This window comes from Mus caroli, chromosome 19 (assembly GCF_900094665.2).
Source record: "Mus caroli chromosome 19, CAROLI_EIJ_v1.1, whole genome shotgun sequence".
Classification (NCBI taxonomy): Eukaryota; Metazoa; Chordata; class Mammalia; order Rodentia; family Muridae; genus Mus; species Mus caroli.
The window spans coordinates 10,136,249-10,156,295 of record NC_034588.1 but is presented as its reverse complement, the minus strand read 5'-3'; the positions used below and the strand labels follow the sequence as shown (position 1 = coordinate 10,156,295).

Genomic DNA, 20,047 nt, shown 5'->3' with positions numbered 1-20,047 from the left:
CCCTATAGGTGGAACAACAATATGAACTACCCAGTAACCCCCAGAGCTTGTGTCTCTAGCTGCATAAGTAACAGAAGATGGCCTACTGGGCCATCAGTGGAAAGAGAGGCCCATTGGTCGTGAAAACTTTATCTGCCTCAGTACAGGGGAATGCCAGGGCTAAGAAGTGAGAGTGGGTGGGTGGGGGAGTGAGTGGGGGAGCGGGTGGGGGACTTTTGGGATAGCATTGGAAATGTAAATGAAATAAATACCTAATTAAAAAAAAGAAGAGGCCATTAATTTGAAATAGAGCATAGAGGAGTATAGGGCAGCTTCAGAGGGAAGAAAGTGAGAAATCTTGTAAACAAACTATAATCTCAAAATGAAAAAAAAAAGATTTTTCCCATGGTACACATTAGTAGGTATATATACTTCTTGAGTTGATTAAACTCCCCCTTTGCATTGTATAGTCACCCACAAAAAGCTCAATGCTTCTTATCTAAGACCAACAATGTTTGATTTTTTCCCACCTAGTATGAGGGAAAGAACAGGGAATCAACGTTCTTCTGTGGTAACCCCTTACCTATAACTCCGTATCCACACAGAGAGCTTCCTCAGAACAAAGAATAAGCAGTGCCTCTTCCTTAAAATGCCAGTATTTGCAGTGTTTTTGGTAAATGTTTTACAGAAATCTTTAGACTTAGGATGTACTGTGGACCTTGCTTTTTTCCCTAGAAAATGGGAAAACAAAACGCTGGTTACTTTGAAAGTCAGTAGTATGTGTTGCACAGAAATGTGTTGCACAGAAAAATGACAATGCAAATTTGAGACCCAGATTGTATGTGCCCTCTCAGTTTTGCTTGCATTATTATTATTATTATTATTATTATTGGCTCATAGGAAAGCAACAGACTAGGTCTAGAAAGGATATGTAATTGTTTACAAAATATAAATTTTCTCACATCCCCCCCTTTCTAACTGCCTGATGCACTAGCAAGATGGAAGACTTGGATGAAATTAGCTCTGTAAAAATTAGAGTTCCTTATCTATACACATACAGAGCAGGCAACCTCATATATACAGCAGCTAAAAGTTTCCTCCGAATTTGTGTCCCATGCCTGTGTGTGCTTCAGTCATCTCATAGTGATGCTGAACAAGCAGTCAGCAATAACACTCTGTTGACAGAGATTTTATTTTATGTGTATGCATGTTATATAAAACACATGAGCACCTTGTATATTTTGGTGAACCGCGTGAGGGGCTGGCACCTGAGGAAGCCACAAGAGGTGCTGGATCTCTCTAATTGAAGTTACAGATGGTTATGAAATGCTGTGTGAATGCTGCGAACTGAATTTGGGTCTTCTGGAAGAGCAGGCAGTACCCCTAACCACTGATACATCCTTGTAGCCCCAGTAACACTCTTGATAGCAAAGAGGATTTTAGCGCAGACAGACTGAAGATCCCCCTGTTGGTTGTATAAACTATGAGACTGGAAGACATAATTTCATTGCAGGGCCCACTATCTGGGGACCCCTGTGACAGAACCTCCCCCTAATGAATAAAGATTTCAAGGGACCAATCACTGAGTGAGGAGTAGGCAGGATTTTCAGGCTGGGGAGAGGAAGAGGTAGGCAGGAAAAAGAATTCCTTTTGGACAGGAGAGATGATGGAAGACACAATGTAGGTAGCAGAGGCCCCGGTTTAGGTGGCAGATCTGCTGGGATCTGCTACCAGAGGATTTATAACTTAGAATAGCTTCTAAACTAGGATACTAGTTACTGTGCCCAACAATTGTGTTACCCAGCTTTTGAAACCTCAAAGTTTACCCGGAGAGACACATTTCCTCCAAATGGCCACACCTCCTAAGAGTGCCACTTCTTATGGGCCAATGAGGGCCATTTTTACTAAGACACCACAGAAACCAGATAAATATTAGTATGTTAGCTTTAGTCAACTTTGTAACTGTAGAAAACGTATAGTTCGTTCGTTTGTTTGTTTGTTTGTGTTACATTAGTTTGTCTTTTCATTTACTTGTATATTATGGTTTCAATTTTGGTGTTTTTATAGGTTTTATTTTGTGCATGTGTGTATCTGCATGCATGTGTTTGCATGTGTGTGCGTGAGTTCATGTGGTGAGTACGTGTGTGTTTTTCTTTTGTTATTATTCTGGTATATCTATTTCTTTTGTGAGTGAGAGAGAGGGAGAGAGAGAAGAGAAGGAGAGAGAGAGGGAGGGAGAGAGCAAGAGCGAGAGCAGAGCAGAGAGAGAGAGAGAGAGAGAGAGAGAGAGAGAGGATTTGAGTTGGTGGGTATATAGAGAGGTAAAGAGGTAGAGAAATGGATAGATCAGGAGTTGAGGAGGTAGTGATCTAGGAGGAACTGGGGAGGGAAAATCATAATCAGAATATACTGTATGAAAAACTATTTTTAATTATATATACTAAAAATCATTTTGTGGGGCTGGAGAGATGCTTCAATGATTAAGAGTACTGACTGCTCTTCCAGATGTCCAGAATTCAATTCCCAGCAACCACATGGTGACTCACAACCATCTGTAATGGGATCCCTCTTCTGGTGTGTCTGAAGAGAGAACCAGTGAACACACATGCATAAAATAAAGAAATCTTTTTTAAAAAATATTTTGATTATATATGAATACTGTATTTACATCACTTAGTCCTTCCTTACTCCAAATTCTCCAGGGTCTCCCTGCCTCACCTCACTTTCTCTCTCTTGTTACATACATAAATATGTAAGTGCAAACTGCTGGGTCTATTTACTGTTGCTCATACTCTACACTTTTAGAGCTTGCAACTTGGTATTGAATAACAAATTAAAGGACTCATCCCTGGAGAAGACTGATTCTCCTCTCTCAGACGTTGTAAAGGTTTCCTGGGAAGAAATAGACATCGTGGAGCACATGTTCCTGTGGCATGATGGGGCATCTTTTTGGGTATGTACCCAAGAGTAGTATAGCTGTGTTTTCAGGTAGATCTATTTCAAAGATTCTGAGGACTCTCCAGATTGATTTCCAGAGTGGTTGTACCAGTTTGCAATCCCTCCAGCAATGGAGGAGTATTCCTCTTTCTCCACATCCTCTCCAACATGTGTTGTCACCTGAGGGTCGTTTTGATTTGTATTTCCCTGATCACTACGGACTTTGAACATTTCTTTAATTGCTTCTTAGCCATTCGAGATTCCTCTGTTATGAATTCTGTTTAGTTCTATACCCATTTTTTGATTGGGCTGTTTGGTTGTTTTTTTTGTTTTTTTTTTTTTTTGGAGTTTAACTTCTTGAGATCTTTACATATTTTGGATATTACCTTTCTATCAGATGTGGGGTTAGTAAAAATGTTTTTCTAATCTGTAGGTTGTTGATTTGTCTTATTGGCATTTTTTGATAGCCAGAAGCTGGAAATAACCCAGATGTCCTATAATGTAAGAATGGATACAGAAAATGTGGTTCATTTACACAACGGAATACTATTCAGCTATTAATAATGAGGACAGCTAGATCAGGCTCCTGTCAGCATGCACTTCTTGGCACCCACAATAATTTCTGGGTTTGGTGACTGTATATGGGATGGATCCCCAGGTAGGGCAGTCTCTGGATAGTCTTTTCTTCAGTCTCTGCTCCACACTTTGTCTTCATATTTCCTCCTGTGACTATTTTGTTCCCACTTCTAAAAAGGACCAAAGCACCCACACTTTGGTCTTCTTTCTTCTTGATCTTCATGTGGTTTGTGAATTGTATCTTGGGTATTCCAAGCTTTTGGGCTAATATCCACTTATCAGTGAGTGCATACCATGTGTGTTCTTTTGTGATTGGGTTACCGCACTCAGGATGATATTTTCTAGTTCCATCCATTTGTCTAAGAATTTCATGAATTCATTGTTTTTAGTAGATGAGTAGTACTCCATTGTGTAAATGTATCACATTTTCTGTATCCATTCCTCTATTTAGGAACATCTGGGTTCTTTCTAGCTTCTGGCTATTTTAATAATAATAGGGTGCTATGAACCTGACATATACAGAGGCAGATGTTTCTCAGCCAACCATTGAACTAATCATGGGGTCCCCAATGGAGGAGTTAGAGAAAGGACTGAAGGAGCTGAAGGGGTTTGCAACCCTAAAGGAAGAACAATAATATCAGTCAACCAGAGCTCCCCAGGTCTAATCTACCAACCAAGGAGTATACATGGAGGGACCCATGTTTCCAGCCACATATGTAGCAGAGTATGGCCTTGTTGTGCATCAATGGGAGAAGAGGCCCTTGGTCCCATGAAGGCTTGATGCCCTAGTGTAGGAGAATTCGAGGGCAGGGAGTCAGGAGTTGGGGGGGGCACACCCTTATAGAAACAGGAGGGAGGATGGGATAGGGAGTTTCTTGGGGGACATCATGAGCTTTGCAGGCAAAAATGGATGGAACTAGAAAATACCATCCTGATTGAGGTAACTCAGACCCAAAAGGATGTGCATGATATATACTCAGTAATAAGTGGATATTAGCAAAAAATGTTCAGAATACCCAGGATACAATCCGCACAACTCAAGAAGGTTAACAAGCTGATGGGCCCAATGATGGGAGATGCTTCAATCCCACTTAGGATGTAGAAGAAAGCAATTAGAGTGGGCAGAGGGAGGGAGGGACCTAGGTGGGAAAGGGGAGTGGGAGGGGGTAAGGGGAACATGATCAGTTATTGGGAGGGGGAAACAGGAGTAAAGCTTTGAGGGCCAGCAAAATGAATGGAAATATGCAACCTCAGGAGGTGGGAGGTAGAGGGACTCTTTAGAATTTACCAGAGACCTGGGAGGTGAGACACTCTACTCAAAGGGAGGGACCTTAGATAAAATGCCCATCACTGGGGAGAGGAAACTTGTAGAGTCTTTCTCCAATAGAAAGGCAGAGCATCAAGTAGAGGGATGGAGTTGCCATCCCACAGTCAAAAACTCTGACCCAGAATTCTTCCTGTCTAAAAGAACTGTAAGGACAATAATAGAGAGGAGGCTGAGGGAAAGGAGGTCTATTGTCCAGCCCAACTTGGGATCCATCTCAATGGAAGGCTCCAAGGCCTGACACTACTACTGATACTATGGTGTGCTTACAGACAGGAGCCTAGCATGGCTGTCTTCTGAGAGATCCAACAAGCAGCTGCCTGAGACAGACACAGATACTTACACCCAACTAATGAACTGAAGTTGGGAACCCCTGTGGTTGAAGTAGGGAAAGCTTTTTCCCTACAAGAAGCCAAGGAAGTTGGCCCTATAGAAAGATCAGCAGTCTCAACTAACTTGGCCCCCAAGATTTCTCAGACCCTGAGCCACTAAACCAGGCAGCATACATTAGCTGGTATGAGGCCCTGGACACATATACAGCAGAGTACTGCCTGGTCTGGCCTCAATGGGAGAAGATGCACCTAACCCTTGAGAAACTTGAGGCCTCAGAGAATGGGTTGGCTTGAGGGGTGGGTACTTCCTCTTGGAGACAGGGGAGGAGGAATGAGATGAGGAACTGTTGGAGCGCAGACTGGGAGGGTGAAAACAACTGGACTATAAAAAAAGATTAATGGTAATTAACAAAAAGAAATATACAATTTTTTACAACACAGTGCATGGAAGGGTACAGAGGATATTTTTCAGTCATCACATAGCAGTGCGTATTCAGAAAATTGACAAATTTTAGATACTCGAGGACATATAATATTTGTATAAGCAACATCATAATAATAGTTTATACCATTTCCAACACTCATCAAGAGATTGCCTGTGCTCCTTTCCCACCCACGGTCTTCTCTGACTCTAAGTCCCAAGGAATGACGGTTCTGATTACTCACCCTGTACTTTTTCTGAGACAAATAACAAGTGAATAAAATTTTAGTACACGACTTTTTGAAACGGATGTCATCTCTCCTCTCCTCTCCACTCCTCCCCACTCTCGCCTTTTCTCTTTTCAAACCCCATCCTTTTTCTTTGTTAAGGTTTCATTACTTAGCTTATATGAACCTCCAACTCATAGTGCTCTATCTACCTAAGCCTGCAGATGCTAGGATTCTAAGCATGTACTAACATGTTTAACTGAGAGCATTTATTATATTTAGCAAATACAAACTATTATACAATTCAGTAATAACTCTTTTCGTTACTTAATAGTATTTCAGTCATGAAAATGGATATATATGGGTGCCTATATCTATTACTGTTTCAGGACACTTGAATTGTTTCTAGTTTTAGATTAATTTGAACAAATTTCTACTAGCAGTACTGATGTATAAATCTTTCAATGTTTCCCCGTACGTTTGGAGTCCATATGCAAGTGTAGCAATATGATTATAATTTAACTTGGTAAGAAGCTCATGTTTTCTCAAAGTCACTGTCTAGTTTTTACATTCTCAGAGTAGTGCACAAGAGTTCTGTCAGTACCAAATTACCCCCAAAACAAGTAAGATGATTTTTTCTACTCATTCATTGTCAGGGATATTTATCAATACCCTTTAAATAAATATGTATGAAAATCAATTGAGTTAATCCCTAAAGAGGAACAAAATATATTCTAGGATCTGTCAATGTTAGAAGGTGATGGTGCTCTCCTTTACCTGGGCTCTGTGACTTAGCAAAATAATAGTGGTTAAAAAATCTTTCATTTTACTCTGTCCTCTGGAAATAACTTACTATGAGAACATATCCTGCCCACCTGACTTAATATAGACTGATCTCCCAGATGTTTCTATGTTTATCAAGAATAAGAGTGGACATGAACCCTCTCTGTCTCATAAAGAATGAGGTGACATGCTAATCCCCAATTGCAAATGAGAAGAAAAATACTTATTAACCAAATCTTGTCATCCCTTTTTCCTCTCAGTATACAGCATCTCTTTGGTGCCAAGAACAGGTTAAACTTACAGTAAAAAGTCCTCTGATAAAAATGACATCCTGCTATCCTGATCCTTATAAATGATTAACTGTACTGGTCAACTTCACTGAGCCATCAAAACCAAGTTTCTATTTAGTAACTTAACCAAACTTATGGTCAAATGAACTTTGACCCTCCCTCAGCCAGAGCCAAGAATGGCAAGCAGAAAATTACTAATTTCTACAGGAAACACAAATATACTTAATATTTTTCCTTCCAACTTTTCAAGTGTTTGCAAATATTATATTCTGAGATGTTGCCTTAGTAAAATCTTTCTCTGTCTTTAGACTGCCCCATCTCCAAATTTAAACCTATGCCACTGCTAGGTTTGAGGAAAGATGTGAACTCTTTGTTCTTAGCCTCTCCCATGGCTGGCCACTTGTTGACAAACAGTATTCGTGGGACTGAAGATAGGTATGCATATGCTCACTGTGGCCTTTCTTCATTGACCACTGCTCTTGGATCCGTATCCAGCCACATTGCTATGTGTATCATCCCACCTGGCTTGCTAGAGTGTTTTTATGCTTGAGCATTGTTATCTCTGAGTCTACCACCAAAGCCATTGGTTACAGCTTTAAAGGTATTTGGAGACTGGAACTGAAACTCATTTTGTCTTCCAAACTGATATCCTAAGTCCTATTTTGAGAAAAATGTTTGTTAAACCTATTTTACAAAGTTGTTAGAGGATACTGATCGACCATATGTGAAAATATTAGCACAACAAATATGAAGAAGCAAAATAGGATGGTGCCTTTAAAGGAATTCACTAACTCTCTCGGCACAAGTTCCAAAGGAAAGGATTTTAATGAAATGCTTGGTGAAGAATTCAAATGAATTATTTTAAGAATTCTCAATGATATTTAAAAAGAACATAGACAAGAAATTCCAAGAAAACAATAATGGGAATGGGAAATTCAGCAAGGATAGTCACTGTGAGAAAGAACCAAACAGAAAAATCTTAGAAATGAATAGCTCAGCAAATTAAACTTTAAAAACACAACTGAGAATTTTAACAAGAGACAAGATGAAGAAAAGAAATAATTTGTTTTGTGTTGACTAACAAGTACTGAGTATCAGGAATGCTCTGATATATTGTTAATATATCCAGTCAGATTTCATTGAAGAAAATGGGTATTTTCTTTACCAGTGGGTATCAGTTGCAGACTGATTATTGGTTAGAGATGGGAACTAGTGTCCTCTTCCCTTCAGAATGCTGGGATGTCATGTGGCTTGAACATGTGCAGTCCTTTCGCATGCTACCATAGTCACTGTTGCTTTATATGTACATCAGTCCTGTTGTGTCTGAAAGTCATCCATCACCTCTGGCTCTTGTTATCTTTCTGCCTCCTCTTCTATATAGATCTCTGAGCACTGGGGAGAGGCAGGTGATGATGACATCCCATTTAGGTCTAAGTTCTTCAAAGTCTTTCACACTCTCTGCACTGTTCAGGTTTCTGTAAATTGCCATTTACTACAAGAAGAAATTGTTTGGGTGAGGGCTGATCGAGGTCCTGATGTATGTCATCAGGAACCATTTTATTGTTATGTTCCTTTAGCAGAATAATAATCCTTTCCTCCTATACCCATGACCTATCTAGTCTCAGGTTCTTGGCCACATTAGCAATGCCAGGAATGGGCAACAGGCAGGCACATGAAGTTAAAATAGATCAAGCTAATGCTCTTACTTAGATTTAGATTCCAGCTGAGGTGCTCATGAGCATTGTGAAGACAAGGCAGAATGGAGGGACAGTGTAAATGGGAAGGAACGTGACTGTCTTATATGGGAGTCATGGAAGACTCCCAAGATGGCTAGCCTCTGGTTAAGCAGAGAAGTGAATGTAGTGAAGGAAATGTCCATGCAGGGGAGCTGCAAGCTCAAGTTTCCTGACGTAGGGATATGGGTGCAGCTGGGAAGACCATCAAGGGGATCAGTGTGAATGGGGTTAGGGGACAGACTGTGAGTGACAAGAGATGACACAACTTTATTAGTGATGAGTGAACGTGGAAAACATGAATGTCCCAGGGCATGTTCAAAGCAGTGCATATGAGGGTATTTATCTGCAATATATCTCTTTGTTTTTACTCCACTTTCACTATGCTCTGCATAATTTTTGCTTTAGAAATGTACAATATAACAAATAAATTTCTATATATTAATTTCATCAAGAAAGAAGTATTAATCACTTAATATACCTTTTTAAAAGCTAATTTTCTATAAAATACTTTGATTTCTATCACTCAATAAATACACCAAGAATATGGACACGTGTGTTTGAACCTGCATCGATTAGAGGACTTAGAATAGTTATGCAACTAAAGAAAAACAATCATAATTGATACTCCAATACTCTGATGAACTATATTAACTTATCTTATTGAATACTAGCAATGTGACCTAGAATACAGATAAGAGGATAAAGCACTTGTTATACAAGCATGAAGACCTAAGTTGGAATTCTCATAAATACCACATATTCTCTTAAATTTTCCTAAATGTATGATACCAAAATAACAAGGAGGGCAGGCCAGATAATGAAGCTTACAAGCTTGCATCTCACTGATGTGGCTATCAGAGCAAGAATGAATCATGACTTCTGAATCATAACAGAAAAAGTGATGGACCACATAATGATATAATGTCACATAAATGACAACATAGGGGCCCATCATAATACCAGCACTGAGACCATAGGACTACATCTGTAATACCAGAACTCAGAAGATGAAGGTGGATCTCAGAGAAAAGTTACTAGCTAGACTAGCCTGTCCTGCCAGGTCGTGTTCACTTGCCTACTACCATAAATTATGTGGAGAACTAATGACAAAGAAACCCAACCTCTGGCCCCTATATGTGTACCAGCATCCACACATACACCCTCACATATAAAAACATGCAAATATAAAAGCATACATACCATGCACAAATGCAATAAAAGCAAGAACAAAAACACCCATAGCTCAGTGTTCCTTTATCTTTGAATATTTTTCTATGTATTTGTGCATGCCCATGTGTTTACAAGTAGATCTTCTTCTCCTGGGCTTTTATTTTGCCTCTTGGTTTACATGTATGTTACTAGTAGCATGTAGAAAAAAAGCTTGTATAAATGATGAATAAATTGTCTGCTCCATGAATATTTAAGAAAACATACCCAACACATGCTAAACTTCACGTTAGGAGTTCTAAAACAGATATCGGATTTATATTATTGTTTCCATTTTCTGAAAAGCAAACATTTGAAAAGATAAGGATATTGATTCTTCTACTTATCGTCAGTGTGTCCGGAAATCTTACAGGATACCTAGGGAAGCACGGAGCTGCATTACAGTGCACCACACAATGCTAGAATCAAAATCCTAAGGAATACTTTGCTTTCTCCACAACTTTCTTGAATGCACTTTTCACCTCCTTGTTCCTTAAGCTATAGACCACAGGGTTCAGCATGGGGATGACCATGGTGTAGAACACAGACACGATTTTGTCAGTGTCCATGGAGTGGCTGGAGCTGGGCTGCAAGTACATGAAAATAAGAGTGCCATAGAAAATGGAGACAGCAGTGAAGTGAGAAACACAGGTGGACATAGCCTTCTGGTATCCTGCAGCTGAGCGCATCTTGAAGATGGTGATAAAAATGAATATGTAAGATATCAAAATAACAAGGAGTGCAGAACAGATGACAAAGCTTGCTCCATATAGGAGGACCATCTCACTGATGTGTCTATCAGAGCAAGAGAGAACCATGACGGCTGGAACATCACAGAAAAAGTGATGGACCACATTGGACTTGCAGAAGTAGAGTCTGAATGTGTCCCCAGTATGGATAGAGGAATTCAGGAAACCACCAGCATAGCAGGCCATGGTCAGACATGCACATGTAGCTGGAGTCATGATGGTGGTATAATGCAGGGGTTTGCACACTGCTGCATAGCGGTCATAGGCCATTGCAGCCAAGAGAAAATTTTCTGCCGTAGCAAAGACTACAAATAAGAACATCTGGGCAGCACAAGCATTGTAGGAAATGGCTTGGTTTCCTACAAGAAGTCCAGCAACAACTGTTGGGGTAACAGCAGAGGAGTAAAAGATGTCTACCAGAGATAAATTACCAAGGAAAATGTACATGGGAGTGTGGAGTCGAGAGTCCCAGAGAATCAGCACAAGCATCCCCAAGTTTCCAGTCATGTTGATGAAGTAGATAAGAGTGAACAAGATAAAGAGTGGGGTCTGCAGTTCTGGGGCATTGGTCACACCTAGAAGAATGAACTCTGTCACCTCTGTCCTGTTCTCCATCACTGTTATTTTATAATTAAGAAGTTAACCTGTCATGAACAGAGGAAGAAGACCATATTAAGTATAGATGAGATTACCAAGAAGTTGATGTCTTCATACCAATGACAGGGATATTTCATAATAAGAACTACATAATAACAATATGTGCGTCTAATTTCTTTCTTACCAGGCCCAGTGAAGTGAATCAATGAGTAAAAGTGCAGGCCACAAGTTTGATGGCCTGAATTCAATACTCAGATCCTTTTTTAAAAAACTGTATAAAGGGTCCTTTTTTAATGTATAAAATTATTTATTTTAAAAAATTAAGTCAAATAAAGGGATTTGATTTCTTTGCTGTCCATCCAGGTCATCTGAAAATAGTGTGAACCCCAGCCACTCATGTTCTGCCCATTGGATTGATTGTTTTATGTAATCCATCTGAGCCACTGCGTTGTTTAATATTTCCTTGCATCTCTATTTTGGCTTGAGTTCCTTTTCCTTCTTTTGTTTATGGTTGCCCTAACTTGATTGAATCACAGACATCAAGAGTTGAAAGTTTGTGATTGTGAGCTATATTGAGATTCATGACTTCTTTTAGTGAAAAAATAAATATGTTTGAAGTTTTTGTTTTAATATTTTATAATATAAACACAGTACTTTAAAGTAAATTTATTGGAATTTTAGCCCTGAGAAGTGTATCTACCTTTTACCAACTACATCTTCTTAGATTTCTTTAGCCATTTCAGCATCTCATCTGACAAGCCTACATGATAAGGCTTTATGTAGACCTAAACACACATGACCACTTTAAAATATACTGGGTGGTGTGGGTACCACAGAGCCATATGAAGAAGCATAAGTGAGAGTGCATGTGTATGTAATTCTGCTTATATGGTAATGAGACATATTACCATTTTTGTTTACCATTTGTTGATGGTGAAATTACCTGATAGCTTAGTTTTCCATAACTAGTTCAAAGAGTGATGATTCCATATTGAAGTAGTTTTATCCATACTAAAAAGCTGTTGTTTTTACTCAAATGGATCATCTATGAAAAAATTATGTGGTTAAATTTAAAATGAGAGTATGGGATTTGAGTGGGAATCACTAAAACGAAGATTAATTCTTTGTCTCATTAAGTTATAATCATTTCTTTGGTTTAAAGAATGATCATCTTAGTTTATATATTTTTTTTAATTTCCAGTGAGATGCCAACAGATAATGAATAAAATCAAATTAATACCTGACTAGGCAGTGCCTCATCTCTACTGTTTGCTCTAGAATTCTTAGAAAGTAGGGCACTGATAATTTTATAAACATCATTCAGCTCTTTATTGACAAATTTGTAATATTTTTAAAGACAGAATTAACTCTGCATTAATTAAAAAATGGTTCAAGACTCCAAACTTGGTGCTCAAATGACTCACAGTACTAATGCTACGATTCTGTGAGATTTACTTTTCACTAAAAGCAGATGGTAAATACAGAACCTTACCTTGCTCTTTGAACAAGAGTGACAGTCAATTATGAACAGAGTTGGCAATAAGAATTCCTCCTGTGGAGTGACTCACAGGTATCATCAGAGGGTCTCTCTGACAGGGAATAATCAAAAGGTTAGGAGCTTTCTAAAGCAACAAAAACACAGAAAAAAAGACATTCAAACATGTCCATCCATGAATTTACTATGAACCCTCTCTGTGTCCTTAGAAGGGTATCTTACTTCTTCCTTGCCTATAAAAGAAAGATTATAGTGTTGCCTCTCTCATATATTCCACAGAGCGGTATTTGTAGAGTATAAGTGGAGAGAGTTACACAGGAAAGCTTGCTAACTGATCACGTCTCTGAGGCTGTTTAATACAGCATTGGGTATTTTTTTTTTCAACCATGGTTGAAGATTCTCAGAAAATCTCCAGTTCAGAAGAAAACCGGTGTGTTTGGGAAAATATTAACATTCAGGTGGCTTAGTGATGGCCAAACATGGTCACCTTGCCATCATGGTCTTCTAAAGCGATTGACTTTAAAGGACAATGTATAAGAGCTAGCCAGGCACTATGGATGGAGTCACTGAGCTCTCTGGGGCTTTTCCCCATGGGGCACCTGTAGGTCTTCATTGCACCTTCATAATGGAAAACCAAAGTCTCACTGGATCTAAGATGGATTATTTAAATGTATTTTTATCACATATTATTTTCCTCTTTTCTCCAGTTAATGTTAACTTATAAACACCAATATTTTAGTACAAAGCTTTCACAGTTTGGTCAAAGGTATATTCATGTTACCACTCCCATGACCATCCTTCATTAACTTTTCTAAGCTCTTGGAGGGTGAGCTATTCTTTCTTACAGTAGGCTGTAAAAACACCAAACCATTTTGTGTGTATAACTTTATCTTTGTGACAATGGCCAGCTGTGTTTGCATTCAATGAGACATTTCTATTACGTGATTTTCTTCTTATTAATATGCCAATGAACAATTATGGAATTTCTTTATTTGTCTAATAAAGATGAATGAATCAATCCATGAATAGCAGATTGTGACTCTTGCATTTCTAAATAACCAGTGGAGGAAATCACAAATGGGAAAGAATGAATTTAATACATAGCTGAGTTAAAGTCAGATATTAGCATGAGTTTGTGTTCAGATTAACATCAACAGGATCATAAGATATAAAAATAAGTGTAGCTGTGTGTATAGGCATATAATTATGCATATCAAATTAACTAGAGAACTTTGTATGTATTCACTTCATAAAAAATCTCTCCAGATAATGAACACGTGACTGCAGTTCAGTAATGCTGAATGTTCAATAGCTTTTTAAAAGATTTATTTATTTTATTTTATGCATATGTATATGAGTTTGATGTGTATGTGTACACTGTCACTATCTTCAGAAACACCAGAAGAGGGCATTAAATCAAATTGCAGATGGTTGTGAGCCATCACTTTTAAAGCAGTTCATATGGGGGTAGTCACATGCAAAGTGGATGTAGTTGCTGGGACTTGAACTCAGGGCCTCTAGAAAAGCAGCCAGTGCTCTTATCTGCTAAGCCATCTATCTAGCCCCAATAGCTTTTTCTTATCTGCCAATAGCAGACAGAAATCATCTTTGATTCCCCTTTTAAAGGTTTAAAAAAAGATGAGATGATTCACTTGAATAAGAACTTTTAGAAAATAACCTAGCAGTCTATAAATGTACTCTCCCATTGCTGAGTGAGAATACAGGTTAAAATGCAAAAACAATGCAAACAATAGTCTCTACCTTTTCAAATACATTACATGTCTAGAATAGGACCTTATAAAGTTTTATGCTATGTTTATCACTACTTCATTAGTGGTCCAAACATTTTTATCATATCTGGGCTGAACTTTATTAACTTATTTATGCATTTAGTAAATAAGTATGGAGAATTTTCAATGGGTCAAAATTGTATTCAAGTTCAAAGCAGGCACATGAAGTTAAAATAGATCAAGCTAATGCTCTTACTTAGATTTAGATTCCAGCTGAGGTGCTCATGAGCATTGTGAAGACAAGGCAGAATGGAGGGACAGTGTAAATGGGAAGGAACGTGACTGTCTTATATGGGAGTCATGGAAGACTCCCAAGATGGCTAGCCTCTGGTTAAGCAGAGAAGTGAATGTAGTGAAGGAAATGTCCATGCAGGGGAGCTGCAAGCTCAAGTTTCCTGACGTAGGGATGTGGGTGCAGCTGGGAAGACCATCAAGGGGATCAGTGTGAATGGGGTTAGGGGACAGACTGTGAGTGACAAGAGATGATGCAAATATGTTAAGGATAAGTGAGCATCACTGAGTCCTCAGAAGCACTTGCAGAGATAGTACATGGAAAACATAAGTTGCCAGGACACTTTAAAAGCAGTACATATGGGGGTAGTCACATGTAAAGTGGATAAGTCCTTTGTTTTTACTCTATTTTCATGATCCTCAGCATAATTTTCCTTTTGAATCATAGAAAGCAAAAATTAGGTCTCTATAAAATGACCGACACAAAGAAATATCTGTTCATTTAAGATACTTTATTGCTAAACCTCTCAGTAAAATACCCAAAGAGTTTAAGCACATATTTAAACATACATCACTTGAAGCATGTGGAGTAGTATCTCATTTGAGGAGAAGTAAACAAATTGATATTCTATTACCCCAAAATAAATTATTTAAATTATTTGTGGAAAACTAATGGTGGATTTAGGGAGATGATCCAGTGGGCAAAACAAATATCATGCAAACATGAAGACCAGAGTTGTGGATCTTCAGAACCTTCATAAATTTTGGAAGGGTGTGGGCACCCACCTATAATTCCTGAGGTGAAAACAAGGAATCAGAAGAGGAAAATAACTACCTAGACCAGCTGACAGAAGAGATCTTGGCTTAATTAAGAGATCTTTTCTTCAATCGAAAAGGTAAACAGCCAGTCATTAAGAAAGACTTCCATGTCACCTGTAAGTCTCTGTATATAAACACAGACACAAACACACTTAAACACACACATATTCAAGCACATACAAACATCATATGTGTGTGTGCACATGAATGTAGAGCATGAATCCATATACCTTCAAAAGAGCATACTAGCAGGTTGCCACTGTACTGTGTATGTTTCTGCATCCAAATGTCTATACCCATGTGTGTCACAAGCAGAAACTTCTTCTCATGGGCTTTTCCTTGCATCTTGTTTAGATATGCACTACTAGTGGCCTGTAGAAAATGCTTGTAGAAATGGTGCTTAAACAGTCTGAGCCACGAGTGTTTAGAAAAACATAACCAACATATGCTAAACTTCACATTAGCCATTCTAAAACAGATATTGCAATTACAGCATTATTTCTATTTTCTGAAAAGCAAACATTTGAAAAGATAAATGTATTAATTCTTCCACTTGATATCAATGTGACCTGACTCTAGGTCACTAGGTACCTAAGAAAATTTGATAGGTATGGAGTTGCGTTACAATGCACCATATAATGCTAGACTTAAAATCCTAAGGAATACTTTGCTTTCTCCACAACTTTCTTGAATGCACTTTTCACCTCCTTGTTCCTTAGACTGTAAACCATAGGGTTCAGCATAGGGATGACCATGGTGTAGAACACAGACACGGTTTTGTCAGTGTCCATGGAGTGGCTGGAGGTGGGTTGTAAGTACATGAAAATAACAGTCCCGTAGAAAATGGAGACAGCAGTGAAGTGAGAAACACAGGTAGACATAGCCTTCTGGTATCCTGCAGCTGAGCGCATCCTGAAGATGGTGATAAAAATGAATGTATAAGATATCAAAATAACAAGGAGTGCAGAACAGATAATGAAGCCTGCTCCATAAATGAGTACTATCTCACTAACATGTTTATCAGAACAGGAGAGAGTCATGACTGCTGGAACATCACAGAAAAAGTGATGAACTGCATTGGATCCACAAAATGAAAGCCTGAATGTGTCCCCAGTATGGATGGAGGAATTCAGGAAACCACCAGCATAGCAGGCCATTATCAAACATATACACACAGTTGGAGTCATGATGGTGGTATAATGCAGGGGTTTGCACACTGCTGCATAGCGATCATAGGCCATTGCAGCCAAAAGTAAATCTTCTGTAGTGACAAAGGCTGAGAATGAGAACATCTGAGCAACACAGGCATTGTAGGAGACAACTATGTTTCCTACAAGAAGTCCAGCCAAAACTGTTGGAGCTACAGCTGAGGAGTAAAAGATGTCCACCAGAGACAGGTTAGCAAGAAAACAGTACATGGGACTGTGGAGTCGAGAGTCCCAGAGAATCAGCACAATCATTCCCAAGTTTCCAATCACATTGGTGAAATAGATAAGGCTGATTATGATAAACAGAGGGGCCCTCAGTTCTGGTGCATTCGTTAGTCCTAGGAGGATGAACCCTGTCATCTCTGTTCTGTTCTCCATCAATGTTATTTGGGAATCAGAATATGCCCTGTGGGAAAAATAAGGAAAGAGAATATATCTAGGGTAGAGATATTGACAAGATATCGAAATGTCTTTGTACCACTATCAGGAATTGTTTTATTATAATAAAAATGTAAATTCCAATGATTGTTAATGCTTAGAGACAGTGAGATGGTGCACTGACTAAAAGTACTTGCTTCAGTCTCAGCTGACTTGAATTCAGTACTCAGAATCCACAGTAAAAGCAGGAGAGAATAATAGAAGTGTAATCTTAATGCTAATGGTTTGAGGACAGGTCTCAATTTTGATCCCTGGTTGGCATGAAATTTATTAGGTAGACCCACGCTTACCTCAAACTCCTTAAGATCTGTCTGCTTTTGTTCAGAGTTTAAAGGCATGTTCCACCATATCCATCAATGATTGAATTTTTGTATATCAGCTTCTGTAGGAATTCAGTCAATTGAATGAAGTGTTGTCAAAGTTCACTACTCCAGTTTTTAAGTCTTAATTTTTTTGAACTAATGCTTTGAAACTTTAATAATTTTCAAGTCTTTTTTTAATGTCTATGTCTGTGTATTGTTATGTGCATGTGTGTGTTACAGCTTGTGAATTTCAGAGTCTTCAGTTCCCCTGGATCTGAAGATATAGGTGATTATGAGCAACCTGATGTGAGTACTGACAGCAGAACTCACTTCCTCTAAAGGAGCAGTGTGCTTTTTATGGTTGGTCTATTTCTCCAGTGCAACTTTGACATTTTTATAGATTTTCCAATGTGTCACTTCTGAAACTAGTAACTCGATTATCTTATCTTTTCCCATCCTCAAGCACTGTCACATTTCTGTGTATGCAGAAGTACCATGGACTGCCCTGCAGACGTGTTTGCATATATTTTCCCTGATTTCTCAACACATGTGAATAGCAGGTTCTTCTTCTTAGATAACAGAAGGTCAGTGGAGGAGTATTATGATTTTGTTTAAAAGTACACTAATTTTCAAACCAAACTTTGGTCCCGGACAAAATGGTTGTCAATAATGTAACCTAAGTTTAGATCAAGTTACAATTCATTATTAGCTGTTCTCTGCTGGATAAGCTTAGTCTTAGGCTTCTCTCTGTGAGCTCACTGAGAGACACATGCCAACAGATTTAGTGAGATGACTGAAGTAGAAAGAGCTTCTATAAATACAGAGATTATTCTAATGAAGGACACCAGGATATCAGGCAGCATCGGGTAGAGAACTTTGATTCTGGGAAGAATTATATGTCAGCCTTACATCTCCAGCCTAAAAACCACTAGCCCTGGCTCAATTCTCTTAAAACAGATGTTCTACATCTACAAACTTAAGGTGATAATGTGTTCAGTGTTGAGGTATTGCTGTCAAAATAAAATGGGTAAATCTATTTTCTAACTGCACAAAACACTACATCTAGCCTAGTTTCATGATTGCTAGTTGTGTGTTCATTGTCATCATAATCGTCATCATCGTCATAATCATAACCAGGTATTAGAATTGAACTCTGCCCTTAAGATCTAAGAAAGGTTTGTGGCAACATGTAAGGCATCTGGTGTGGATAAATGTTGAAGTCTGTAAATCGCATTCCCCAAGTTTTTTTTTTTTTTTTTTTTTCTATATATGAATTCCCGTAGGTCTTTATGCGACACCCGGTTACTCAGACTCTGTTTATCTAATTGTTTTATGTATTCCATATGAGCCACTCTTTTGTTTAAGCTCTTCTTGTGAATCTATATTTTAGCTTTGGTTCGTTCTTTCTTTTGCTTATGTCTGCCATGACCTGCTTGAAACATAAACATCATCATCAAAACTTGAATGTTCATAGACTGTGAGCTATATTTAAATGCATAAGCTGTTTTCATGAAAAATCTGTGTTTGCACTTTTTGTCTAAATATTTTCTAATGTAAACACAATACTTTGGAATCCTTTTATTTGAATGTCAAGCTCTTAGATTTGTATTTTGTATTTGTCTACCAAGTATACCTTCTTATTATTCATCTCCTACCCCATTTAGCAGCTCACCTAACAAGTCTAGCCCCAGAGAGCTACATTTAAAACTTAACAGTGCAATCACTTTCTGAATATATTAGGGGATACAGCATATAAGAAGGAATTGGTATGAATGTGACATGTGAGCAGGTAAGGATGCTTGCATATGCATAAAACCTATGTTAGTATTCCTTATTTACCATGAAGACACTTGATAATGAAATTAAGTAATATTTCCACAGTCGTTATGAAGTGCCAAGATTCAATATAAAAACCTCTTTCGTCCTAATTGCTTTTATTTAGGATAAATAAAATGGATGGTCTATGAATAAATGAGTGAGATAAGCGAGAAATAAAACTATGCCATTTAGGGAAATGTTTTCAAAGTTAAAATGGAGGTCAGACCTTTTGCTTATTCATGTGTAATCCTTTTTAGATAAAAAGTAATCATTTTATGTTACTCTTTTATCTCCAATGCAGAGTGGGTACTAGAGAGATGGCTCAGTGACTAAGAGCACTGAATACTGTTCCAAATGACCTAAATGCAAATCCCAGCAACTACACTGCAGCTGATAGTCATTTATAACTCTGGTTCCAAGTGGTTCCAGTGACTTTCCTGGGTTTGACCAGCACTGCTCACATGTGCTACATGGGCATACATATAAGCAAACTACCCATATACATAAAAGTAAAAAGTCTCCAAAAATAAGTCCTCAATGAAACAGATAACAAATAAAATCAAGTTAACACCTGATGAGGCAGTGCCTTATCATTCTGTTTACTCTAGGATTTTAGAAAGGAGGACATTGGTATTTCATAACTAACATGCAGCTCCCAAGTGACAAATATTTGTTATTTACAAGATAGATCTAACCCTGCATTTTGAACTCTGTGCCCAAATGGCTCACAGTGGTTCTACCAATGCTACTTTTGTATGAGCTATACTTTTCACTAAAAGCTGGTGATGA

The 20,047-nt window shown here is 38.3% G+C and overlaps 3 protein-coding genes across 3 annotated transcripts in view; all 3 read right to left on the bottom strand.

Moving 5' to 3' along the window:
- LOC110285927 (glycine N-acyltransferase-like protein Keg1) overlaps window positions 1-646 on the bottom strand; it is a 22,139-nt gene extending 21,493 nt beyond the window's left edge. Inside the window, exon 1 of the mRNA XM_021152405.2 lies at window positions 563-646. The gene's annotated coding sequence lies outside the window, so the exon portion shown is untranslated. The remainder of the gene's footprint in view (window positions 1-562) is intronic.
- A 7,240-nt stretch (window positions 647-7,886) lies between these two features.
- Window positions 7,887-13,121, bottom strand: LOC110285756 (olfactory receptor 5B3-like). The gene is made up of 3 exons (XM_021152147.1): window positions 12,650-13,121; window positions 12,101-12,202; window positions 7,887-11,204 (listed from the first exon to the last, which is right to left on the bottom strand). Exon 3 carries the CDS (start codon window positions 11,173-11,175, stop codon window positions 10,237-10,239), a length of 939 nt encoding a protein of 312 aa, XP_021007806.1. The 5' UTR covers window positions 11,176-11,204; window positions 12,101-12,202; window positions 12,650-13,121; the 3' UTR covers window positions 7,887-10,236.
- A 2,924-nt stretch (window positions 13,122-16,045) lies between these two features.
- On the bottom strand, window positions 16,046-17,100 carry LOC110285878 (olfactory receptor 5B3-like). Its single transcript, XM_021152345.1, has one exon. It carries the CDS (start codon window positions 17,076-17,078, stop codon window positions 16,140-16,142), a length of 939 nt encoding a protein of 312 aa, XP_021008004.1. The 5' UTR covers window positions 17,079-17,100; the 3' UTR covers window positions 16,046-16,139.
- Between the last annotated feature and the right edge of the window lie 2,947 nt (window positions 17,101-20,047).

Coding starts and splice junctions, on each gene's coding strand:
- LOC110285756 (XM_021152147.1), bottom strand. CDS start 11,175: ATGGAGAACAGGACAGAGGTGACAGAGTTCATTCTTCTAGGTGTGACC.
- LOC110285878 (XM_021152345.1), bottom strand. CDS start 17,078: ATGGAGAACAGAACAGAGATGACAGGGTTCATCCTCCTAGGACTAACG.